General features: G+C 40.6%; 1 protein-coding gene and 1 long non-coding RNA gene across 3 annotated transcripts in view; one reads left to right on the top strand and one right to left on the bottom strand.

Annotated features, from left to right (window-relative positions):
* The first annotated feature begins 9,019 nt into the window (after positions 1–9,019).
* The window catches only part of Ogt (O-linked N-acetylglucosamine (GlcNAc) transferase), a 51,608-nt gene continuing 34,276 nt past the window's right edge, over positions 9,020–26,351 (top strand). The window contains exons 1-5 of one of the 2 annotated variants that reach the window (XM_048335817.1): positions 9,020–9,103; positions 12,835–13,015; positions 14,108–14,351; positions 21,398–21,466; positions 24,604–24,720. In XM_048335817.1, coding sequence (XP_048191774.1) covers positions 12,849–13,015; positions 14,108–14,351; positions 21,398–21,466; positions 24,604–24,720 — 597 coding nt within the window. In that variant the 5' untranslated portion in view covers positions 9,020–9,103; positions 12,835–12,848. Of the gene's footprint in view, positions 9,321–12,834; positions 13,016–14,107; positions 14,352–21,397; positions 21,467–24,603; positions 24,721–26,351 lie in introns of both variants that reach the window. The other variant, XM_048335815.1, reaches the window with a different exon arrangement.
* Positions 13,124–20,257, bottom strand: LOC125343411. Its single transcript, XR_007209331.1, has 3 exons — positions 20,127–20,257; positions 13,799–13,804; positions 13,124–13,135 (listed from the first exon to the last, which is right to left on the bottom strand). It is a non-coding gene; the product is annotated as an uncharacterized LOC125343411 (long non-coding RNA).

The raw sequence follows: 26,351 nt of genomic DNA, 5'->3' as shown, positions 1-26,351 counted from the left end.
AGGAGAGAGAGAGAGAGGAAGAAGGAAGGAAGGAAGGAAGGAAGGAAGGAAGGAAGGAAGGAAGGAAGGAAGGAAGGAAGGAAGGAAGGAAGGAAGGAAGGAAGGGGAAGGAAGTTAGTTGAAATCACCTGTGCCCTCCACCTCCCATCAGCACTTTATCTCGTTTTCTCAGGGTTACTTATTGCCACTTGTGGATAAGCAGAATTGAAAAACAGCCACACCTACTCTGCTGCACTCACACTTTCAGTCAAGCACTAATCTTGTCATTTCTGTGAAGGTTGTGCAGATTAAGGAACTGAGTCAGCTGTTTCTTACAAGGAAATGATCCTAGGCCAGCCTGCGTCAACCAGCTGAGCTCTCTAGTCACAAAATAGACTGTAAAATAGGCTCTAAAGTTCCAGAAAACAGACTGTGTGATTCGACTGATTCAAAAAACATAAAGTAGAAGGGGAGTAACAAGCCACACTCCCAGCCCCTGTTTGTTTGTTTGTTTGGTGCTGGTCCTGGGGCTTGAATTCAGGGCCTAGACTCTGTCCCTCTTTTGCTCATAGCTAGTGCTCTACCACTTGAGCTACAGCTCTACTTCTGGGGTTTTTTTTGGTAGTCTAGTGGAGAGAAGGATCTCACAGACTTACTTTGAACTGTGATTCTCAGGCCTCAGCCTCCTGAGGCATCAGAGCTTTATTTTTTTTAATAGGCATAGAATTTCAGTTTTCCAAGATGTATGTCTGTGGCACAATATGAACATATTTAAAGCAACTGAACTGTACGCTTAAAAGTGATTAACAGGCTAGGAATGTGGCTTAGTGGTAGAGTGCTTGCCTAGCATGCATGAAGCCCTAGGTTCCTTTTCTCAGTCCCACATACACAGAAAAGGCCAGAAATGGCACTGTGGCTCAAGTGGCAGAGTGCTAGTTTTGAGCACAAAGAGGCTCAGGGACAGTGCCTAGGCCCTGAGTTCAAGCCCCAGGACTGGCAAAAAATGATTATGGGAAACTAGCCACGTGTCAGTGGTTCATGCCTATAATCCAAGCTACTCAGGAGGATCATAGTTCAAAGACAGCCTGATCAGGAAAGTTTCATGACTGAGCTTCCTACTCTGTCCACTGGGTGTTGGGATTACATGTGTACACCATCATGCCTGGCTTACCTATTACTTCTTGAATAATAGTTGTCTTTATATGTTATACGATATCAGAATTCATAATTTCTCATTTGATGGAAAATATTTAAAGGATTTAAGCATAGAGCTATTAAAAAATAAACAAAACACAAAATTCAAGCAGGAATGGCTACTCATGTAAATAGGTTTTTAGTGGACCACAGACAGGCAGTTCTAGAAATAAGTCTATTCTGCTCTGCTGATATAAAACCAATGACACAGGTACCATAAAGAATAAAGTGAATTGTGATACTGGATTGCTCAGCCTGACAGAGTAAATTGCAGATCCAGGCAACTGAGACCTTGAATAACACAAAACTCCATTTTCAGACTCCCTAGTTGAATGTTCAATTAGACCAACTAATTGCAATTGTCAGGTGTTCATAAAAGCAAAACCTACCATATCTGAATGTTCGGCTTCATGTGAAGTGCTCTACTATGGAAGAGAAAGATCTTGCTGAAAAGCTAATGGTCATCAAGATTGTACTGAACAAAGAAAGGAGCCATCTGGCATTCTTGTTCACTTCCCTTCTGCCTAGTAACGTGGGATTTGTCCCCAGTACCATTGTTGTTCATCAAGATTTTTTTTTTAGCTCACCCCCACTCCCCGAAAGGCATGTCAGAACCATATGGCTGTGACTTTGCATGTAGTCATCAACTCTTGAAATGCCAGGTACAGAATCAGGGTCAAAATTCAAATGATAGAATCCATTTTTAGACACTTTCAGTTCACTCGAGTTTGTTCAGATTTAATTATTGGGCATTAGAAATAGGCATAGTGGAAGTAAAGGAAATATCACCATGACTCATATCTGCATTCTTGGCAATGAGCAAGCAAGCCATTCACAGACTCACTAAGATCTCTAAGGCAATGCTCAGGTTCTGGTCTTCCTGATTGTCATCTTCAGGGAAGGGGTTCTCTTCCACTTGAGAAGAAATTGTAGAAACTTCCATGGAAAGAGAATTGTCCAGAAAATAGCCACTGGACCCCTGCAAAAGGATCAGTCTCTTTTTTTTTTTCAAATTATGATTTTTTAAAGTATACATTACTTGTACCAAGAAGGTATTTTTGTGACATTCCCATACATGCATACAATGTAGCATATCAACTTCACCCCCCTCTCACTCCCTCCCCTTTCTTGTATTTCATACATGGATATAAAGTACTTTGACTTTTACCCTCTCCATTAGCCCTCCCCCAGGCTGACACCTGCCCTCCAACAAGCCCTGTTTTACTTTCCTGTCATTCATTTTTTTAATGTACCTTAATTGTTTTCCCTGTGATATTTTGCAGGGGCATGCATTATATTTTAACCAAAACAACCCTAAAGCATGTACAGCATCTTGTCTAAAGGTACAGAAAGCGAAACACAGTCTTGAGGCTCAGACCCAGTAACTACAAGCATATATTTAAGAAGAGATTCAAATCTCCATTCCGAAATTCTGGGCTCTTTAATGAATTTTTCTGCTCTTTTCATACAATTTCAGGCTGGAGATAGTGAAAATCCTTTGTAAACTCATTCAGTAATGGATTTGAATTGCAAAAAAGAACCAAGGCACGCACGCATGTATGTGTGTGCGCATGTGTGCATACAGGGGTGTGTGTGTGTGTGTTTCTGTATTGGGGCTTGAATTGAAGGCCTTGCACTAGTGCTTAGCTTTTTACTCAAAGATGGCACTCACAGATGTTTCCAACCTTGGTCCTCAGGACATCTCTCTTGGGTAGCTTAGATTACAGACATGAGTCACAGGTGTCCAGCAAGACACGCATTTAAAAAAAGAGTTTGTAGGTCAAGAAGCCAAATGGTGTTTGCACAGGGAAGTGGACCTCGCTGTCTTTGAGCTCTGACAAGTTCCTTCCCCCACCCCCATTTTTAGCGAAAAGGTTTAAGCAGCTAGCAGAGCTCCAGAGGATTTGCTTTTGTTTTGCAAAGCAGTCTTCTTTAGAATGTATACATCAGGCTTTCAGTGTTTGCTCTGGGTGTTTTTCATCTCTGCTGTTGATTTTGCAGCTGGCCAACTACTAATCTTAGCAGCTACTAAATAAAGAATCACTTTTCCCAGAGTCTCTGGCTACATAGGGTTATGCTTTCACGAAATTGGGTTTTTCTTTGCTTTTATTCAGGCCAAAGGTTTCTGGGAGATTTATTTGTTTATTTTTCCTGGCAGGCTTTAGGTTACTTCCTTATAACCAGTGACTGAATCTAGAGGGACAAATTTCTCTCTGGATCTACATGCTACACATTTGGAGAGCTTGAAATGCTGTGTCTATGTAGTTTTCAGCTTCATTTAACGTTTGGAATCATTTTCCAGCAGCAGCAGCTGGCGGACAGCGCATCTCCATTCTCTCTCCTCTATGCCCTTTCCTCCAGCGCTTGGCGCTACTGCTGCCAAATGTATGTTTTGAGCCCTATAAATCTGTAACGCGATTACACAGTGATAGAAAAAGTAATATACCATTAATGATATATTAGAGTGGTAAAGTTTAGGATTGGGATGAAAGAAGCAGTTGATTTGTATACAGATGATTCTACATCTAGAAAGTTACTAGTGGGGTTGTAGAGGGCAGAATTGAGATGGAGAAGGGGAGTGAATATTGTCAAAAAAATACTTTAGGTAAAAATGTGAAAATGAAACAAGGAAGCTTATTGAGATTAGTTTGAGAAGGGAGAGAGGAATGAGGGACAGTGATAGAGGGGGATAGATCCATCAAGGTACATTGCATACATATATGGACATATCAAAAGCTGGGTGCTGGTGGCTCCTGTGTGCCTGTAATCCTACCTACACAGGAGGCTGAGATCTGAGGATTAGTGTTGGAAGCCAGTCCATAAGACTTTAATCTCTAATTAATCACCAAGAAGTTGGAAGTGGACCGGTGACTCACGTGGTAAACGTTAGCCTTGATTATAAAAGCTCAGGGACAGTATGCAGGCCTGAGATCAAGCCCCAGGACCAGTGCCCCGCCTCCCCAAAAAGCAAGCAAGTATATAGAGATATATCAAAAGGAATCCACCTTTGTACAACTGACTGATACTTATACAAAAATTATAGAGCTGGGAAGGTGGCTTAGTGGTAGAGTGCTTGCCTAGCATGCATGAAGCCCTGGGTTTGATTCCTTAGTACCACATAAGCAGAAAAGGCTAGCAAAATTAGCTCAGGGACAGAGCCCAGGCCACGAGTTCAAGCCTCAGGACTGGCAAAAAAAAATTATAGGAACAAAGAGAGCACAGACCAAGTAACCAGGAATTATTGTGAAAGAAACACACAAAAGCACTTCAATGCCCAACTCAAGCTTTCATTTTCAAGCTCTTCCAGTCCCACAAGATTGTTCCCTGCCTAGGTATTTAGCGACTTTTGGGAAAATGGAGGAGAATGGAAAAGGAATAGATCATCAACAGGTGAGGACTGTTTATTAAGCAACAGCGAGGGGCACAAACCTTCCTGCGGGTTTAGAGGTTGTTCAAGGGGGTGAATTTGGAACCAGGCTTATATGGGGTCTGAGCAAGGAGGCAGATTATTGAAAGCACCATTAGGTCTAGGAAGTTGGGGCTTTTCCATTTGGCCCACAAAGGGTTGTTTACAGCTGGGCATAGTGAGATGTCTTGCCTGCATATCAAAGCAGGTTCCCATATTGAGGTTTTGACTGGTGCCTGCTGCAACCAGTGTTGTTTGCCTGCTTATTTATTTATTTACTAAGCCAGTGCTGGGGCTTGAACTTATCTCTTACTGGACTTTCTTGTTGTGGCTGGCAGTGTACCACTTGAGCTATGCCCCCTGTTTGGCATTTTACTGGGTGATTGGAGATGGAGTCTAGCAGATTTTTTTTTCTTTTTGCCTTGGATAGTTTGAACAACAATCCTTCAGGTTTCAGTCTTCTGAGTAGTTAGCATTACAGGTGTGATCACCAGGCACTGGCTGAGACTGATGTATTTTATTGTCTAAATAATTTCGTCTGAATTGTTCTATAGTGACTTTTTGTGTCTGTTTACTAGGCTTCAAGTTCATTGAGGGTGAGGACCTTGTTTGTTTTATGTCTCCACTGTGCCTTTCACATAGAGATTATAGTAAATGATATTTTATTGGCTGAGGAAGACATGTTTGTCTGATGAATAAGTTATTTAAACTACACCTTCCGGGCTTTTTGTTTTGGTTTGTTTTTGTCCTGTGTGGGAGTTTGAACACAAGGCCTCAAGCTTGCTCAGCTTCCTCCCTCAGCTTTGCATTCTGCGACTTGATCCTCTAGTTTGGCTTTTTCCTAATTAATTGAAGATAGGTTCTCTCAGGCTTTTCCAGGCAGAGCTGGCTTTGAAGCGCAATCTTCTGGATCTCAGACTCCTGAGAAGTTTCAGATTACAGGAGCATGCCATTGGTTTATTGAAAGATTTTTTTTTTTCCTATTGAGTTATAGTGAGTTTCACCATCCAGTTTTCCATAGCAGCAAAATGTATCGTAATATCCCTGTGACTCTTCAAGGGGAGAAACTTGTCACAGATATTCCATATGAGAGGATAGATATGTGGCTCAGGTGATAGAGTGCCAGCCAATGAGCAAAAGTGTCAGATATTTAATTCCAGTCCTGGTCTTGAAAAACAAAACAAAACAAATATTCTATATAAAGCAAATAGCCTATCTGACTGGGAACATGACCTGACTATTTATTTATAGTTTTGTGCTGGTGTTGGGGCTTGAACTCACTTGGCTTTTTCTACTCACAGATGGAGTACTACCTCTGAAGCCATACCTCCAGTCAGTTTTTTCTGCTAGTTAATTGGACATAAAAGAGTCTCTGACTATTCCCTGGACTGGCTGTGTGCCCAGGTCTTAAGACCTGAGCCTCCTTTAAAACTAGGATTATAGGGGCTGGGAATATGGCCTAGTGGCAAGAGTGCTTGCCTCGTATACATGAGGCCCTGGGTTCGATTCCTCAGCACCACATATACAGAAAATGGCCAGAAGTGGCGCTGTGGCTCAAGTGGCAGAGTGCTAGCCTTGAGCAAAAAAGAAGCCAGGGACAGTGCTCAGGCCCTGAGTTCACGGCCTAGGACTGGCCAAAAAAAATAAATAAATAAAAATAAAAAATAAAACTAGGATTATAGAGGTGAGCCACCAGTGCCCCATATGCTAGTATTTAATCAGAACTTTTCCCCTAATTAATCAGCACCTGCTCTTTAAACATCTGCTATATATATTAAGAAGTCTGTTTTGTTAAAATTAATTTACCACAGGTGGGGGACAGGTACTTGATGAAGGTGAGTGAAACTTAACCAGTTAAATAAAATTAAAGGAAGAGGTTAGTGACCAAGTTCCTGGAGGTTTTGTGTAGTAAATTTTGTCTTTTTCCCTGCATGATGTGAATCTTGATTATGGGTATGGAATAAATTAGCAAGATTGTGATGTTTTCTGTGGTCATACCCATAATTAGCTGTGACCAAGAAATTGAAACAAAATGTAAATTTTTTTATGTTGTCCAGGTGTTATGTGGTAGAAACTTTAAAAATTTAATTTACTTTATTGTTATTATAGAGGTGATATACAGAGGGATTACCATTACATGGGTCAGGTAATGAGTACATTTCCTCTCATACAGTGTCTTCTGTTCCCTCATTCTCTTCCAGTCCCTCCTGTCTCCACACATGAATTACATAGTTCACGTTCATCAATGTCCAGGGAGCTCCACTGCTGCACTTTTTCCAAGTTCTGTGCCCTTTCCCTCACCCTCCCGAAGAAATTTACTGACCTTTTTTAATTCTGTATTTTTTTTACATACCTTGTGTAAGAGGGTCATTGTGATATTTCCACACATATATGCAATGTATCTCAATCAACTTCACTTTGTCACTGTTCCTTCTCCTCTTCCTATCTTTGTTGCAGTACTTGGGTTTGAACTCAGGGCCTTACACTTGCTAGGCTGGTGCTCTGTTACTTAAATCAAGCTTTCAGACTAGCATTTCGCTGGTTATTTGGAGATACAGTCTCTTAGACTTTTCTGCCCAGGCTGGTTTTGGACCTTGATCCTCTAGGTGTTAGCCTTGTGTGTAGCTAGGATGACAGGTGTAAGCCACAACACCTGGGCTTCCACTTTTCACTTCTTAAAACAAGTTCAAAAGGTTACTTTGTTCTCTTTTCACACAAGCAAAATAAACTACTTGGACCATAGTCACCTTCATTTACCCTCTTCATTAGCCATCCCTCCTCCAAGGGTTGCTCAATCCCTCAACAGAGCACCTGTTATACTTTCCTGTCATTCCTTAGTGTATAATAATTGCACCAAAGGGTTACACTGTAGTATTTCAGAAGTGCAGATATTGTGTTTTGCTCTGAATAACCCTGTTTCCTTTCCTGTCTACCCCTAGCCCCCAATTAATCAACAGATTCCATCCAGATTCCTTGTTCTGTTGTATATTTCAAAATTATTTGCCCTCCATCTTCCCCCCCCCTTCTTCTCCTTGCATTCTCCTAAACAGTCCCATAGTTATGTGGCCATGGATATGTTTTAAAAATTAAAACAAATCTCTTAAAATTCTTTTCATTCACACAATTATTGTACGAGGGGATTTCAATTTTGATAGTTTCATACATGGATACAATGTACCACATTAACCTAATCTTACCTCCTCTATCATTTTGCCTTATTCCCTTCCCCCTTCTGCCCTCTTAAAACAATTTCACTAGGTCCCATTGTTCTATTCTTATACATGGAAATAAAGTAGTAGGGCCACCTTCACCCTTTCTCACCCTCTCCATTGACCCTCCCCACTCGTACCACAGAGCCTCTTTTTTCCCTCTTGCAAGTAACCTACTTTTCTTACATCAAAGACTTTTCCAAAGCAAAAGGCTTTGAGAGATGCAATTTGTAGCCTCCAGTAGCTTGTAATAATTTCCCCCTGATGTGCCAATCTATCCCTAATCCTTTCAAGAACAAGAGATGCTATGTAAATCAGTAACAATGTGACAAAATGTCTGAAGAGTCGAACTTGAAACCACCTTAGGCAGCTAAGAGCTGATTTGTCAGAGGAAGGCAAGTCATGACTCCATCTAGACTTGTGGTTTAGATAGATGGCAAGTGAATGCATTTAGCTCAGGGAAACTGCCTTGAGCTGAATGACCTCACAGAGAGTGACGATTTACAGGTATCTGTGACAACACGGTCTTAGCTCGCAGTAGCGTCTCGGATCTAGATGAGAAAAGTCTTTTTTTGATTTTTTAAAAACATTTTACGGTCGCTTTCAGCATGCACGTGCTCAGATTGATCCCGAGTTAAGCATTTGCGCTACAACCTTGGGCATAACTCTTCCGATCCCGGCACCGGTTTTGAAATTTCGGTCTAAGTGGTCACAGATACTGATGATTAGATGCTTTTGGCTCTGCCAAAATGTCAGTCTTTTTTATCCAAGTGCTTCAATGGATGGAGTCAGAATTAAGAGGGAATTTGAAAAGAAACCCTCTTTTTCAGCGTTTCCAACAATGGAAATGCAATTATCTGTATTTATATTTACTGGCTCCGGATCGTCCTCGCTGGCAAGGTAACTATGTATTTCGTAAGAAAAAAGTTGATTAAAGTTGTTTAGACGTCTCTAGTATTTCTGCCAACATTTACATTGTATTTTATCACTTGGCAAAAGTGTATTCGACGTGTGATTACATTTTTTTAACCCTTCCGCTTCACTCCCGTAACTTGGGACACTCCCGTCCCACAAAGTGCTCTAACCCGGAGTAGGGTTGACAGGGTTGTCGCATGCGCTCTCCACATAATCGCGTTTGTCGCAATAAGCCCTGGGCGGAAGGTTACTTAAGAGCAAGTGACTGATTACAGCCACGTTGTTGGTAGTGCTGGTTACAGCGCTACTTCCGCGTGGGCACTTGATTGTAACAGAAAGTAGTTCCGGCGTGTGTTGTTTCGGTCGAGGAGCTATAGCCGCCATTTCAAGATTGCGAGAGGTAAATGCTAAACCGGAGTTTCTAAGGTTCGAGGCTTGCAACTGCTGCCACTACTTAAGCCTTTGCAAACACCGACACGGCAGCAACTAACCTTCCTACTGCCTTCAGAAGTATTATTGCCAGTTGTGGCGACAGTAGGAACCAATCACTCCCTACGTACTCTCCTTCAAGAAGCTCCAGATGGCGTCTTCCGTGGGCAACGTGGCCGATAGTACAGGTACCAGTATCCTTTTCTACCTTGGCAGACACCTTTTTGGGGGTCTGGCACCGTTCTGCACCTCTCATCATTCCCCTCCTTCTAATCATCTCCATTGCATCAATGGCATTGCTGAGATTTTCGTGGTCTACTGGCATTCGATTGTTTTCCGCTGTCGTCTGTTCCTTAAACATTCTGCCCTTCCTGCTTGCTTGCTTGCATTTCGCCTGCGATTTTTGTTTTTTCGTAACCCCATGACTGTTGTAGCATTCTACTCTCCCGGGACGCTTGAGCCACACGTGCGCGCTTAGAATGTCTTGGCTGAACTACGTTGGAATCCCTGTTCTCTCAGTGCCCGTCGCAACTATTTTTTCTCCCCAAATTTCAGCTCTTTGCCCTCTCCTTTTCTCCCACCGCCTCCTCCAGCCCTTCTCTCCTTGGCTTCATTTGGTCTTTCTCTGCCAATCTCGGGCGGGGGTGCCATTCGATGTAATCACATTCTCACTTTGCATCACGCAAAGATTAACAAGAGCTCGTCGAGGTGCTACAAGTAACCTCAAGAAGAGGGAATATTGGGCAGCGCTTTGGGGGCTTTAAAGAAAATTATTTGGTTGAGCGCTCCTGGTTTCAATTGGAAATTTCCAGGGGCTTCCTTTTGCCCTCGCCCAATTCCACCCGCTCCCCCCCCCACCCTGCGTTTCCCACCCCCTTGCTCCTCCCTGCCCGCGGGGAACCACACCCTTTTCCTTTGCCGGAGTTGTCAGCTCTGCCGTCCGCTTCCTAGCTTTGGGGGAGAAGCTACCTCATGCCAAGGCTTTGGGGTTGACCACCTTGCCCGCCCCAATTCTCGCTTTGTGTTACTTTCTCGCTGTATTCCTCCGCCGCTGCCTCGGGGGCTTCCATCCCCATCCTTTAGCCGGGTATGTCTTTATTCATAGGGCATATATATATATATATATATATATATATATATATATATTTTCCATCCTTGCTTGAAGAGTTTTGTAAAGCAACTGGAGTGTAGCTGCCCAAGTGCAAAGCGGTTACCCCAGCAGATGATTCAGTCGCGAGCATTTGCTACTAAAAATAAGAAAACAACCAAATTGTAGGAGTGTCCTTCGCCTGCCTTTCCATATGGAGGCTATTTGGGGCGGGAGGGGGTGGGGAGTTGCGCTGCGCTTCTGAGGTTTCCCACGAGGTTATTTTGTGCTTGTTTCGCAGTTGCGATGAGTCAAGGGTTTTAGTTACTGCTTTTGGACATTGTGCAGTAAATAATTGCTGAATCTGAAGTAGCATCTTATTCATAATTGTAGGGAGTGAGAGTAACAATCTGACACCCCCCTCCCCAGTTCCCCCACCGAGATTTAAGATTTTGTGCTAGATTTTTCTACTAGTTGGTCATTTTTATCCCTTGTTTTATTTGAGGAAGTGGTCACTTGCAGTATTAAAAGAACAGACGAGCCGCTTTGAGAAGTGACAACGTAGTGTGGTAAATTAAGGAGCGACGAAGTGTAAGGAGCTAGTTAATCTAAAATTTAATTTTCGACTTTGTATTAGCGAGATTACCCTTCCAGCGTCCCCCTCCCCGATTTGAATGCAAGCCTTTGTACTCTTTGTTTTTGTGGTCAGCTGTGCATTCTATTCTGACAGGAAATTTACTTAGCTCTCCCCGTTATCCGGAACACTGATCAGCTCCGGTGATTAGGGAAGCTAGGCTCAAATTTGAGCTTGTCACTGTGACCTTGGCAAAACTAAGAAATTTGTGGCTTTGAATTCAACTATCTAGGTGATAGTGCTGTGGTTGAATTCCCAACTTGTCGCTGTTTAGATAAATATTTACAGTTGAGATTTAGGAAGGTTCCCTGCCTCCTGGGGCTTTCTACCCTTTATGTATTTGAATTAACCACACAGGAATGAGGTTTTGTTTTTATTCTGTTGTGCTTCATCCAATGTTTATGGTCTAGCATTTTCTTTCCTTTTAACCTTAAAAAAACCCTTTTGATCCTCGGTTTACCTTACTTCTCCCCTTCTTAACTCCCCCATTTCTATTTTACTTTCTTTTGTTCTTATTTTCTCCTCCCCTGTACTTTCATCAAGCTTATTCATTTTTCTAATTTTGTTATAAGTATGTACAGCTATAAATTAGATGCCTTTTTAAAATGAATTTTTTTTAAACAAAGTTTTGTTCTCTCTTTTTTTTTGAGACACTTTCACTATGTAGTCTAGGCTGGCCTTGGAATTCTCAATTTTTTAAAACAAATTCCCTGCAGTTGTAGGTTGCTGCTTGGTGGTTGTTATATAGGGTTGTTTGCTCTTTAGTTAGCGCCAAAGCAGTTTAAAAAATGTTAATGCTAAAGCACCACGGGTGAGGTTTAGCTAATTAAATCTCTTGGAGTTGGGGATGGTAGAAGAGCCATCATGTACGGTTGGATCTTTATTTAAAACGTTTGATGTCCCTATTAAATATTTTGGTGTTTGACAGCTGAATTTATCTTCTTTATGAATTATTTAAGAAATAGTGTCTTGACTTTTAAGGTTTTTCCCTTAGGCTTATCTATCTCTAATTACCTCTTTTAAAAAGTAGGTTCTGAAAGGTACAAACACATCAATATAAAGTGTTAAAAAATACATTTGGTGTCCCTACTCGTGTTAATAGGTAGATTATCACGCCCTAAAACTCCAGTCTGAAACAAGGGCTAATGTACTGTTTCCTAGTAGGTTGTTTTATTTTTTGCCAGTCCTGGGGCTTGAACTCAGGGCCTGGGCACTGTCCCTGAACTTTTGCTCTAGGCTAGTACTCTACCACTTGAGCCACTTCCAGCTTTTTCTGTTTTGTGGGACTGAGGAATTGAATCCTGGGCTTCCTGCATGCTAGTGAAGCACTCTACCACTAAGCCACATTCCTAGCCCTATTTTTAATGTTATTAAATATAGTCTTGTGACTTTTGTAGATTGTATAGTCAATGTTTTGTTTCAGTATGTTAACTAAGAACAATGTCTAATGAATCTTTAGATGTTACCTATGATTTATAATTAAAAGTACACAATGTTTAATGACTCTTTAGATGCTACTTATGATTTATAATTTAAAAGTACAAAATGTTTAATGAATTTTTAGATGCTACTTACTTGTAATTTAAAAGTACAAAATGTTTAATGAATCTTTAGATGTTTCCTATGATTTATAATTTAAAAGTACAAAATGTTTAATGAATCTTTAGATTCTACCTGTGATTATAATAGTACAAAATGCTTAATGAATCTTTATAATTTAAAAGTACAAAATATTTAAAATGTAAACAGAAGTAAATATATATGGTTTAGAAAAGAATTGATGAGTGCATTAATGGGCCAGTTCTGCAACTGGTGTTTACTTGGGGCTGTAAATTGCCATGCAGAACACTCTAGTGCTTTACATAGTTTCAAGCATTTTCATCTTTAAGTTGAATATACCATGTTTTTACATTTTTTTGTTTGCATTTCTAACTTTTTGTTTTCCCCCCTCCTTCCCTCAAATGTTTTGATGATTCTCCAGAACCAACGAAACGTATGCTTTCCTTCCAAGGGTTAGCTGAGTTGGCACATCGGGAATATCAGGCAGGAGATTTTGAGGCAGCTGAGAGACACTGCATGCAGCTCTGGAGACAAGAGCCAGACAATACTGGTGTGCTTTTATTACTTTCATCTATACACTTCCAGTGTCGAAGGCTGGACAGGTAGGAGATGTGGTGGGAGTATCAGCTTCTGGGTGCTGAGCTCAAAAAAAAATGATAATGAAATATCTGGACTTGAAATTTTTCCAGTACTTGAGTTTCAACTGAGCCACTGAAACACATCTGCTTTTTGGCTCACATGCCCAGCTGTTGGTTTTTCTTGCCTTTTGTGTGGTGATGATGATATGACTAGAATCTTTTTCTAGACTTTGCCCACCTGGGTATGTTGCTTCAGATAATAAATTCTTAATATACATCTGAAGATCTGGTCGCATCTTTATAAGACTTGTCTTTATAAGACTGACATGCTCAGAAATGATACTGTATATGCTATGGGTAGGAGGTGCATATGTAGTTCAAGTTGGAAATGTGTCATTAAGTTTTATTAAGTGTTACTTTTAGCTAATCAGTTGAATTAGTTAAAAGGGAAGGATTTTTACTCCTATTCTTTAAAAGAAATTGTCATTCTGGCGTATTTAGACATTTAATGATGTGTTATTTGCATCATTATATTTACACCAACAAATGGACAATGAGACTCATGCACACAGCATGTTAAGTCTTTTTTTCTTTGTGGTTCCAATCCTGGGGCTTTATCTCAGGGCCTGGGTGCTGTCCCTGAGCTTTCTTGCTAGCACTCTACTATTTGAGCCACAGCTCTACTTCTGGCTTTTTGGTAGTTAATTGAAGATGAGAAGCTCATGAGCTTTACTGTCTGGGCTGGCTTCAAACCACCATTCTCAGATATCAGCCTTCTGAGTAGCTAGTATTACAGGCATGAGCTACAGAAGTCTGGCCAGCATGTTAATTCTTGACTTCAATGATGATTTACAATATGGCAGTTTGGTCAAACGACTCTAGAAAGAATTTTATCTAATAAGAAAAAGCTTTTCAATTTGAAATCTAGAATACTTCCACTTTTGAAAAACTTAGATTTCCAAGATTTTTCTTGCTGTATGCCAGTTAAAAATAATGTACTGTTGCCTAATTAGCAGTAGCACAAGATCTTCAGAAACTGTGAACAGTTACATATGGGCCTTGCTTTCTTTTATATTAACGTGCATACCCATGCATTAACACTTTCGCCTTTTCCAGATCTGCTCACTTTAGCACCTTGGCAATTAAACAGAATCCTCTTCTAGCAGAAGCCTATTCCAATTTGGGGAATGTGTACAAGGAGAGAGGGCAGTTGCAGGAGGCAATTGAGCATTATCGGCATGCATTGCGTCTCAAACCTGATTTCATCGATGGTTATATTAATCTGGCAGCCGCCTTAGTAGCGGCAGGTGACATGGAAGGAGCAGTACAAGCTTATGTCTCTGCTCTTCAGTACAATCCTGTAAGTAAAATTTTAATTGTTATTTTCCCTTTGCAGAAAGTTTGATACTTTGGACATTGAAATGTTTGCATGCAATAAAGAGTTTAAAAATGTTTATGCACTTAAAATGATGAAAATACTGAAACTGGTTTGCTTTTATGTTTTAAAAAATGTATCTTATAAAGCAAGTGCACAAAAATCCTTACAAGAAAGTAATAGTCAATCTTTTTTTTAAGTAATAGCACTAAAGTACAAGATATGACACAGCTTTGGTTAACTTTGGATAAATTCTGATACGTGGTTGCAACGGTTTTCAAAGAATGGTGGATGAAAGGTCTTATTCTGTAATGTAAAATTGTTAAACCAAAGTGCTATTATATAAATTAATGAAATCAAAGCTATGCTACAAAAATGGTTCCTTAATGTCCTACTTGCTCAATGTAATTAGAAGTGGTAGATTGGTAGTAATAGTAACTACATTAGACTTCACTTTGTTACTTATGTTGTTTTCTTTTGGTCTAAGTTGTAGGTGTTCTGGGGAACAAGTGAGGTCCAGCTCAAAGTCATTAAGTTCATATTGTACTAGGGTCTCTGAAGACAGGAAAATGTAAGACTTGTTCTCACAACTTTTTATGTAGTTAGATAAAGTAGCTGTAAACTTAAGAGGTAAGAGGTTTAAGAGGGGTTATAGGAATCCAGAAAAAGTTAATAAATTATCCAAAGCAGCATTGTAAGCATTCTATTTTGTAACCACTATGGAAATGGTTAATAATTAGTATCAGTTACTGTACTTACTGTTTATGAAAAGTTTTCTGTGCTCCCTGTGCTAATTGTTTAAGTTACTGGTCTTTCTAAATCCTCACAAAGATCCTTCAAAGTAGATGGTATAGTATTTACAATTTTACAATTTTGTTAAAAAACAAAACCCTTGGAGTCCTTGTTATGTAACTTTGTTCCATCGTGTAGCTAGTTCTGATGAAACCTGAGCCTGAACATTTTCAAAGCAAACCTTGAAGTAAAAAAAGATGAAAAGGGACTACCCAAAGGGCATCTAACCCTCAAGGTAGTTTGAGAACCATTGATAATGTCTATCCTGTTGGTTCTTTGTGTGTGTGTGTGTGTGTGTGTGTGTGTGTGTGTGTGTGTGTGTGTGTGTGTGTGTGTGTGTGTGTGTGTGTGTGTGTGTGTGTGTGTGTGTGTGTGTGTGTGTGTGTGTGTTTGTGTCAGTCAGTGTCAGTTATGGGGCTGGGCCTTGGCACTGTCCCTGAGCTCTTCAGCTTAAGTCTAGAGCTCTACCACTTGAGCCATAGCACCACTTCAGGTTTTCTGGTAAATTGGAGGTAAGAGTCTCAAGGGCTTTCCTGGCCGGGCTGGCTTTGAACCAGGGCTGGTTTTGAACTGAGATCCTCAGATCTCATTCTCCTTAGTAGCTAGGATTTACAGGTGTGAGCCACCAGCACCCAGCTGGCATTATCCTGTTGGTTCTGAGCACTGCCCCTGGCTTCTTTTTGCTCAAGGCTAGAGCCATAGCTCCACTTTTGGTGGTTAATGGGAGATAACAATCTTATGGATTTCCCTTCCCTGGGCTGGCTTTGAACTGTGGTCCTCATATCTCAGTTGGAGTAACTAGAATCACAGGGCATAAGCCCACCAGTGCCTCTCATCTCTGAACACTTTTTTGGTCAATGGGGCTTGAACTGAGCTCTTCAGCTCAAGGCCAGTGCTCTACGACTTGAGCCACAGTGTCACTTCCGGTTTTCTGGTAGTTAATTGGAGGGAGATAAAAGTCACACAGACTTTCCTGTGGATTTCAGCCTCTTGAGTAGCTAGGATTACAGGTATGAGCCACCAGCACCCAGCTTTCTGTGAACACTTTTTTTAAAATCATACCTAAGTTTTTTTTTTTTTTTTTTTTTTTTGGCCAGTCCTGGGCCTTGGACTCAGGGCCTGAGCACTGTCCCTGGCTTCTTCCCGCTCAAGGCTAGCACTCTGCCACTTGAGCCACAGCACCACTTCTGGCCGTTTTCTGTATATGTGGTGCTGGGGAATCGAACCTAGGGCCTCGTGTATCCGAGGCAGGCACTCTTGCCACTAGGCTATATCCCCAGCCATATACCTAAGTTTTTTTTTCCAGTTAATTTCTTTCTTTCTTTCTTTTTTTTTTTTTGCCAGTCCTGGGGCTTGGGCCCCTGGGCACTGTCCCTGAGCCTCTCTGTGCTCAAGGCTAGTGCTCTACCACTTGAGCCACAGTGCCACTTCTGGCCTTTCTATATATGTGGTGCTGAGGAATCAAACCCAGTGCTTTATGCATGCTAGGCAAGCACTCTACCACTAATCCACCTTTCCAGCCCCCTTAGTTAATTTTCTTTTTCTTTTTCTTTTTTTTTTTTTTGGCCACTCCTGGGCCTTAGACTCAGGGCCTGAGCACTGTCCCTGGCTTCCTTTTGCTCAAGGCTAGCACTCTACCACTTGAGCCACAGTGCCACTTCTGGCCGTTTTCTGTATATGTGGTGCTGGGGAATCGAACCCAGGGCCTCATGTATACGAGGCAAGCTCTCTTGCCACTAGGCCATATCCCCAGCCCCCCTTAGTTAATTTTCTGAATTTAACCTTTTCTGGTTTTTTATTGCCTTTTGAATGGACCTAGTGAATAGTTGCAGTTACCTTTGGAGGTAATGAATAACTTGCTGTGTAATCTTTCAGTGATACTTAATGTATATAGGTGTATATTTGTGCATGTAATTTTTGTTACAGTGTTACTTAATTAGCAACAAAGTCTTAAGCAGTTCTCTGTGTGCTCCTACTAGGCTTTGTACCTCATTCCTCTCAAGGCATATCTACTATTAGGACCCACAGAAGACATGAAATAGTACTAAACTAATGGGATTACCTTTTGACCATATTTACTGCCTTATGTACTGTCTGTTTCTGTATTCTAGTGGATGATGTTATTTTTCCATATTTTTATGGTAACAGATTTGTTTCATTTCCCCTGATTTTGTCATACCATGGTGATATATTAATATGTCAGTATATATGAGGATATTGGTAATGCTAACTAGAACTAAACTGTCAGATGCCCTTTGTTAATTTATTGCTAATAGGATCTTGACTTTGTTCCTTACATTGTGTTCTTAGTACTTAAAAGCATCATTACTGGGCTGGGAATGTGGCTCAGTGATAGTGCCTTCCATGCACGAGTCCTCGGGTTCAGTTCAATTCCTTAGCACCACATAAACAGAAAAAGCCGAAAGTGGTGCTGTGGCTCAAGTGGTAGAGTGCTAGCCTTAAGCAAAAAGAAGCCAGGGACATTGCTGAGTTCAAGCTCCAGGACTGGTGCGTGCACGTGTGCGCATGCATCATTACATTATGACTAATTCATAGATACAATTGGTGTTCTATGAAAAATAGTTATACTCATTCTTTTGGTTTTATCAAAGTGAAAAATTAAAATATTAAGGTAGTTTATTGGCTTTTAGCATGATTATCTTTAAATGTCTATTTAGAAGTTAGTCTCTAATTTGATTATAGAAAGTACTTAAAATATAGATCTGTTTCATAGTTTGATATTCCTAATTGCTTTTTTTAGTGCCAGATGGTTAAAAATTTGCTAAAACCTTTGCTTATATTTAAAGGTATTGCATCTGCTGGGTTTTTTGCATGATAGCTCACTAGAATTGCTCATACCTAACAATCCCTTTTATGAATTATTCATAAATTGCATAATTTGTATAATGTCTATAACCCTGAGTTGCTCCTAGCCACTCTGTTTCTGTATTTATTGGGTTGTTGACATTGATTGCTTCTGCTTTGATTGTGGCTACTAGCACTGAGAGCTACTGGTATCCCAACTACCATGTGTTATTGTCATATTATTTCAAGCCTCACTTATACAGCTGAACTGTCAAAAATTATATATTTCTATTTCTCTGTTCTACCTTAGAAATGTCATGTTTAAATACTTGAGTGCTTATTGTTGGTTAGGAATTAGAGAGATATGTTCTGTAAGGAAAAAGTTGTAGGTTTCCATGAAACAAATCTGACCCACAAAGGAAAAAACGATGTAAGTTCCTTGCCTTGGATGATTATTGTTGGAGAGTATTAATCAGAAGATTCTTTTGAGTGGGTGCTTATAACGTAAGCATTCTGTAGGATGGTAAATAGCAAGTAGACTTCCGTGGCTGAAGTGGTGAGTCAAGTAGTAACAAGAAGTGAGTGTAGCAGAACAGAGTCAATTGGAAGATTTCAGAAGAATAGAAGCTGAGGAGTTGGAATTTAATTTGAGAGGCAATTGAAAACTATGTAGGTTTTTGTTGACCTGATTTTACTTGATGTGTATATATAGAGATGTTAAAGGGTCAGGAGGTGGGGGCAGCAGTTGCTCTCTTAGGGAGGGTAGTTTTACAGGAACATAAAATTCTTTACCATGATTCATACTACTTCCCCTTGATGACATGCTCACTTCCTTTGTTAAATCTCTATTCATCCTCTGAGGCCCAGCTTAAACTTTTCTCAACATTTTCACTACTGTGGGCATTTAGTATGTGTGTCTTGTCCTTTCATATAGATGATAAGGCCTTTGGTGACAATGATTCAACTTATTTTCCTTGCAGTTTAAGATTATTATTGAATTGAATAAAGGTTAAATGAAGGGTATTACTTGAGATACACAGAATGGGCCAGCATTTAGTAATATGATTCTCTTGGCAGATATTTGGACTTAACATATATACAGTTTGATGCCATGGATTTTGCACTTCTGGCAAGAATGGTAGCATCTTGGTATTTTCTAGACATTAGGTACTTGATTGTATTTGTGGGTATTCATATAGGTTTGGTTCCCCAATTAAGAGAGTTAGATTTCACTATTACATTTAATATGATACTCTACCTTTTCCTATGCCTTATTGATTATATTATAGTACTCTTGGAAATCTGTTTTTAACTGTGTTAACTTGATTTAGTATGCTGTAATGGCTCTCGATGATACAATTAAATATATAGATAGATATGCTGTCAGGACTTGGATGGCATCCAAGAGTTTATAGAAACTAGAGGGTCAAATTATGTAACAGTTGGCTAAAATGAGTAGTCATTAGTGTCATTGTTGAAGAATTATTTTGAGACTTCTGATAATTATGGCTCAGAGAAGGTAAAGGAGTTGATAACAGTTCAAAGATGTATAATCACAATTAAGTGGTAGAAGTAGCTTGTATGAACAGATTGAACTATTCAGTTGTAATCTGCCAAAACAAAGAGCTAACTGCCCCTAGAGTTTGAGTATAGGAGAACATTATAAAATGTATGTTTGTTACTTACTTCTGGGAGTATTAACAGGGTTCAAAAGTGCTTAAGCTAAAATTATAGGATAATTAGTTTGTAATAAGATGAAGGGGACCTGTGATGTTATGAGAATTGGTATTGGCCTGTTCTTAAGGCCGTAAGAGACACCATACTCTCCTAAAATATCAATCATTGCTTAAGTATTGAGTCAGGTAGCTCATGAAGCTGGTCTAGTTTGGCCAACAACAGTTTTTTGTTCATTCTGTGGCAGCCTCTAATTTTTGGCAGACATTTTTGTTTTTTCTCATAGGTGATAGTAAACAATTACAAAAGCAGTTTATCATAACACTGATTGTGGAGAGAATAATATATATGATAATTCTCTTGCACATGACAAGATTTCACTTGAGGACTTAATTTAAGACTTATGGAAGAATTTAGGATAATAAGCGTGCTCCACATTGATTGCTATTATCTGTGCTTGTTGCTTGCTAGAGTCTGAGAAAGGCAAACTGAAACACTGATCTGCTGAGCATTTCATACTGACGAACACTAGTGAGTCAGATGACTAGCAACACAATTGAGCTGCTAATAAAAACGCAGAGTCAACTGCTTTTCATTATTCACCCACTCAACTCAGATGGTACTTAATACTAATGAATAATCTAGTGGCAGGTGTCAGGATTGAGGCTGTAGTTGGATGGTAATCCTTTTGCCTAGGCATGAAATGAAGTCAAGGTTTCTAAATAAGCCTGAGTGTCAAAGGGTAGCTTTGTTGATAGGTAATCACTTGCTAAGTGCAGTACTGTTTTTCCCTGCTATGGAAAATTTCTGGTCCTTGATTCAGGAATGAGTCATCAAAACTGTGAATAAAACAGTTGAATAAATATGCAATCATTTTTTCTAACAACTGACATTTGGAGAGGAGAGAGGCCCTAGAAAGGTCCCATAGTCTTTTATTTGAAACTAGAGAGGCCAAATGCAATTCAAAATTGAGCATGTTAGAGAATAATATTACATATAAATCTCCCAGCCGAGTCTAGAACAGTAAAATACTATGGTAAAAAACTCTCTGGTAAAACAAAAGGTGGGCCTTCATACTAAATAAGAGAAATAAATTCTATTAATATTGTTAGGTTTAACCAAGTTAATTTTTTAAAGTTGTGGGGTTTGAACTCATGGCCTGGGCGCTGTCTCGGAGCTTTTTTGCTCACAGCTAGCACTCTACCGCTTTGAGACACAGTGCCACTTCCAGTTTTCTGGTGGTTCATTGGATATAAGAGTCTCATGGAGTTTCCTGCCCAGGCTGACTTTGAACTGAAATCCTCAGATTTCAGCCTCTTGAGTAGATAGGATTATAGTCCTGAGCCACCAATGCCTGACTCGAAGTGAATTTTTGAATCCTTTTAGATTTGGAATTGAAGATGAGTGATTGTGGTCCTGTACTTTGTCAAGTGGTATCTTTTTTTTTTTTTTTGCTAGTCCTGGGGATTGAATTCAGGGGCCTGGGCACTACCCCTAAGTTTCTTTTGCTCAAGGCTTGCTAGCACTCTACCACTTGAGCCACACTTCTGGCTTTTTCTGTTTTGTTTATGTGGTACTAAGGAATCAAACCCAGGGCTTTGTGCATGCTAGGTAAGCACTCTACCAATAAGCCACATTTCCAGCCCAAGTTGTATATGTTGGAAATAAAATAGCAGGGAGCTACATGCATAGAGTTGTTTTCAAGATAAATTTGATCACAAAACAGAACATAATTAATGACAGTATTTCTGGGTTTCTAGGATTTGTACTGTGTTCGCAGTGACCTGGGGAACCTGCTCAAAGCCCTGGGTCGCTTGGAAGAAGCCAAGGTAGGTGTTTGATAGAACACATTTAAACATCAGTGTTATGAAAACCTGTACTTTTTGCCAAGTCTTCAACTCTTCATTGCACTATCTTCACAAAACAGTCCTATGAAACTGAGGAAAACTGTCGACATGACTCGCCTCAGACTAGAGCAGGAACAGGCTTTGGCATATCTGTTCTAAATCTTGGGGTAATGCAAGAACCTGAACATTGTGGAGCCTTTCTGCTGAGCTAGATCATCTTTGTAACAATGGGCTCCGTCATGATCTTATGTGGGAATAAATAACATTCCTTCAAATCTGAGGCTTGCCTGCTGATGACAAGCAGAGCGCCTGTGATTTGGCTCAAGACTCCTATATGATGCAGGTGCCATTGAAAATGCTGCTCTTCTAAGTCCTTTGTGGCTTGTAAGTGGAGAAGAATTTCATCCAAATGTTACCCTGTAATACTGGCATTTAAAATTTCTTAACCTTACTCCCTTCATCTTCCTCACCCTTTTTGACAGTGGAAGAAAGGCTGTTAAAATGATTGCAAATTAATGATTGGAACATCCTACCCTTCTTGTTCCCACTCCTTTCCCAAGTTTTCTTTTTCTTCTTTTCCAATCCTAGTTGTCTGCCTTCTTTTTTCCTCACTGCCTTCTCTTATTCCTCCCTACCCTACATCCATAAAAAAGTCAGAAGGACAAAGCTGGTTTGTTTGGGAAATGGACTGATCGAAAGAAAACTTGCCAAAGTGGAAAGGTGGCTTTTAGCATTCTGTGTTTCCAAATAAATAATTTGAATACCAGGTTGGGTTAATTAAAGCTTTTGGAATAATTTTACCATTAAATTTACAAATACAATTGTCTTGTTACAAGCCACCTTACGCAACCGCGCTGCAGGGGTGAGGAGTGGGGAGAAACCAGAATGCTTCTGAAACTCCCACCTGTTGCTCTGAGCCCCACGCGCATGCTAATGCGTGGAGTGTATGCGCAGCGTAGCTGTCTGTTTGTTTCATTCATCCAGGGAGGGAGAAAGCTTTTCAGCACCATCTAATGTTAAAAGGCACTAGTTTTAAGTGCATAGCTCATAAATTCTGCTGACATTTTGGATTAACCTTCTGTAGGTTTCCAGCTTATGAATCGTAATTGATTTCAGTCTTAGCTGATAAATCTAATTGGTGATTTATAGAACAAATATTTAATAAGCTCCTATTAATTGTCACCCCACCAAGCGGACAGCTAACATGAATTGCACTTCATGCAGCTTTAGAGATCGGTTTAGGCTGAGACATTGCGCCTGCCTTAGGTTGCTGACTTCTTTATTTCAGAGCTCTGGAGACACCTAGTTTGAAAAATGATGTTTTTTTTTTTGTGAGAACTTAGTACACAAGAAACTATTCTCGAGTGAAATGCAATGTATTTCTTTTGTAATCAGTGCATTTGAAATTTCAAGCCAGCATATTCCTAGTAGTTGGAAACAAAATTAAGTTGTCTTTATAGAAAACAAAGAGCCTTTCTTCCAGCAAAATATCCCTGCTGTATGCAATAGCCCTGATTAACCCTGTCCCTTCTGCATGTTTCCCATGTTACAGACTTGAGACTGTCCTCATTCCCATATGTAATAGACATCCAAAGAATTTCAATTGCTTTGTTGAACTTTTACTAATGATCTTGTTTTTATTTTCTCTCTTGTTTTTGGTTTTTCACCATTGATATTGTATTTAGAAGGTTTCAGGTGGGTGAAACCTCCTATTCCATGCGTAAGGTGCCTCGCTGAAGGGAGCTCGAGGCCTGGATCTAGGGCAGACACACAACCTCCTCCTCCTCTTCCAGCAAGGAACGCACCGAAAAGTCACATGATGAGATATGGTAACGGGTTTGTAACTGCCACAGCAAAACAATTTGCCTCCATGCCTGAATCTTCTGTCTTGTGGCTTCAGAAACAGCTTAAAATAATTTTATTTACAAGCAAGTTATATAAACGAATGTTTTATACTATAGCCACAATTCTATCAAAGATAAGTAAAAGTTAATTAAGATATTAAAAATTATTAGATAATTTACTAGTAAAAGCTTCTAACTCTTCTCGTTGTTCATTTTTTTTCCTTTTTTTCTTCTTTGTTTGGATTGCAGCATTCTGCTCTTCTGATGATGCGCTGTGACCCTGCAGTAGCGCAAAGGCTGCGCAGCGTTAATGCGCATTGCGTGCGAATGAGCCCCTGTGAACGGTTGACTAGATGAGTAATCTGATTGACTGGCTCCCTCAGTCCTATTCTGTAGCCTTTTTGGATAAAATTGGGTTTTAACATACCTCAAGTCCAACTAATCTCATTAAGCAAATATTCTCTATGTGGGCCTGTCTAGTAGATTAATGGATCTGGTTGGCCGTTTGCTGCATCTAGGGGTGTTCTATGTAGCGCAGCAGTTCGCAGCGATTGCGCAGAGCGATGCTGTTAGGTGGCGCAAGCGATGTTTGCGCTTGCATTACAGGGACCTCAACCTAGGTGCAATCCTGTCATGTGAGGTTTCAGCATCAGTCCTCCGATGATTGGGGAATCTGACTCAGTATAGTTTTAATGTTGGTAAGACATTTTCCCAAATTGTTTCATAGCATTCTTATACAGTGCTCAGTTAGAGAAGAGTTCCGTGGTCAACTAGGCTTAGGGGAGTCCTGTAGTAAAGAAACCTCTTACCTAATTTATGAAATCCCCTTCCTCCCCGCCAGTGATGCTTTTTACCACCTCCTAAAATGTATTTTGGGAAACAGTGGAGGTAGCAGTACTTAGCTTGAATTGTTGCCCTTGAGATACTCACTTGAAAGCATTAGGAGACCCCTTCGGTGTTGAGGTAAGAGAAGTCCAGCAGCTGACCTCCCAGGCAAGACCAAATGAGAGGGTTGGTCACTGGTTGGCAGAACTGAACATGGTGGTTTGCACTTGGGTTCTGGTGGCGCAGGCGCAGGAGCAGCCAGCTGTGGCAGCGCATTAGTTTTGGCGCAGGCGAGCCTATGCTGCAGGGTCACTTTTGGCTGGTCAGAGAAGGAATAATGATATCACCTTCTTCCCCCCCCCCAATCTTTTTTTTTCCCCCCTTTACAAATTTTCCCCTTTTCCCTTTACCTCCTTCCCCTCCCATCTTCTTTCATTAACCCCTCCAAAGGCATGTTATTTGAAAGCAATTGAGACGCAACCGAACTTTGCAGTAGCCTGGAGTAATCTTGGCTGTGTTTTCAATGCACAAGGGGAGATATGGCTTGCAATCCATCACTTTGAAAAGGTTGGTCATTAATAACTGGTGTTTGTATGCACAGTGTGTGCTCTTACCAGACTAAAATAATCATCCTTTACATATCTAGCCACATAATGTCTTTGTTTCTCTGATAGTATTAGAGCATTTGCTAGTGTATTATAAAATTTTTTCAAATTTTGTGTTGAGAATGTAGTTTAATAATTTAAGATGCCGGGTTTTTTTTTTTGGGGTCACTTAAGGGACCTAAACTCGGCTTGGTGCTGTTCCTGAGCTTTTTCACTCAAGGCTAGTCCTTTACCACTTTGAGCCACAGTGCCACTTCTGGATTTCTGGTGGTTAATTGGGGATAAGAGTCTCACAGACTTTCCTGCCCTGGCTGGGAACTGCAGTCCTCAGATCTCAGCCGCCTGTGTAGCTAGGATTACAGGCATGAGCCACCAGCACCCAGCTAAAAACCTTTTTTTTTTTTTTTTTTTGGGCCAGTCCTGGGCCTTGGACTCTGGGCCTGAGCACTGTCCCTGGCTTCTTCCCGCTCAAGGCTAGCACTCTGCCACTTGAGCCACAGCGCCACTTCTGGCCGTTTTCTGTATATGTGGTGCTGGGGAATCGAACCTAGGGCCTCGTGTATCCGAGGCAGGCACTCTTGCCACTAGGCTATATCCCCAGCCCAAAACCTTTTTAAATGGACAGATTTACCTTCAGAAAGCTGAGCTGCTTGATTAAAATGCTGGTTTCAGTCTGGGGCAAGAGATGTACAAAATTAATCTAGAATGCTTTATTATATCAGAGATATTTTGAGATGGGGTATTACTATGTCACTTAAGCTGGTCTCTAGCTTCTGGTCTTAAGCTTTCCTCCTGGCTTCAGCTTCCCAAGAGTTAGGACTACAAGGTTTGTGCCACTGTACCCAACTAGAAAGGAACCTTGGAAGTATTACTTGGGTTGTAATACTTGGGTTTTATTAGGACTTAGTACACAGTTTGAAGAGGCTCCTTCATAGTTTGAAGATAGGTCTTGGAATAATAGGAATAACTGAAATATGTTAAAAGTTATTAAATGAGCCCAGTGCTTGTGGCTGATGCTCCTAGATACTCAAGAGACAGGGTCAGGAAAATTTGAGACTGTGTGTGAGGGTGTGCGTGGGTGCATGTGGGTGCATGTGCCCAAGGCATGTGTGTGTGTGCTGATCTTAGACCTGAACTCAGGGCCTGAGCACTGTCTGTGTTTTTGTGCTCAAGAAAGGTGCTTTACCACTTAAGCTACAGCTCCATTTTGGGTTCTTTGAGTAATTTATTGGAGATACGAATGTCTTTTTCCTGACTGGGTTTGCTTCGAACTATGATCCTCAGATATTAGCCTCCTGAGTAACTAGGATAATAGGTGTGAGTCACCAGTGTCTGGCTAATATCTGAGTCTCTTACTTCCAATTAGCCAGCAAAAAGCTAGAAGTGGAGCTGTGGCTCAAGTGGTAGTGTGCTAGCCTTGAGTGAAGAAGAAAAAAAAGCTCTGGGACAGTACCGAGGCTGAGTTAAAGTCCCCAGTACACTTTCTCTCTCTCTTCTTCTCCAGCCCCTCCCCCCCCCCACGTGCACACACAGACACACGTGCACACACAGAAGCACATAAAGTTACTAAATGTTTAATTTGGAAGATAAGCA

The sequence above is a fragment of the Perognathus longimembris genome, chromosome 28 (assembly GCF_023159225.1).
Source record: "Perognathus longimembris pacificus isolate PPM17 chromosome 28, ASM2315922v1, whole genome shotgun sequence".
Lineage (NCBI taxonomy): Eukaryota > Metazoa > Chordata > Mammalia > Rodentia > Heteromyidae > Perognathus > Perognathus longimembris.
The sequence above is the reverse complement of the archived record's forward strand: the minus strand, read 5'-3'. Positions and strand labels throughout refer to the sequence as shown.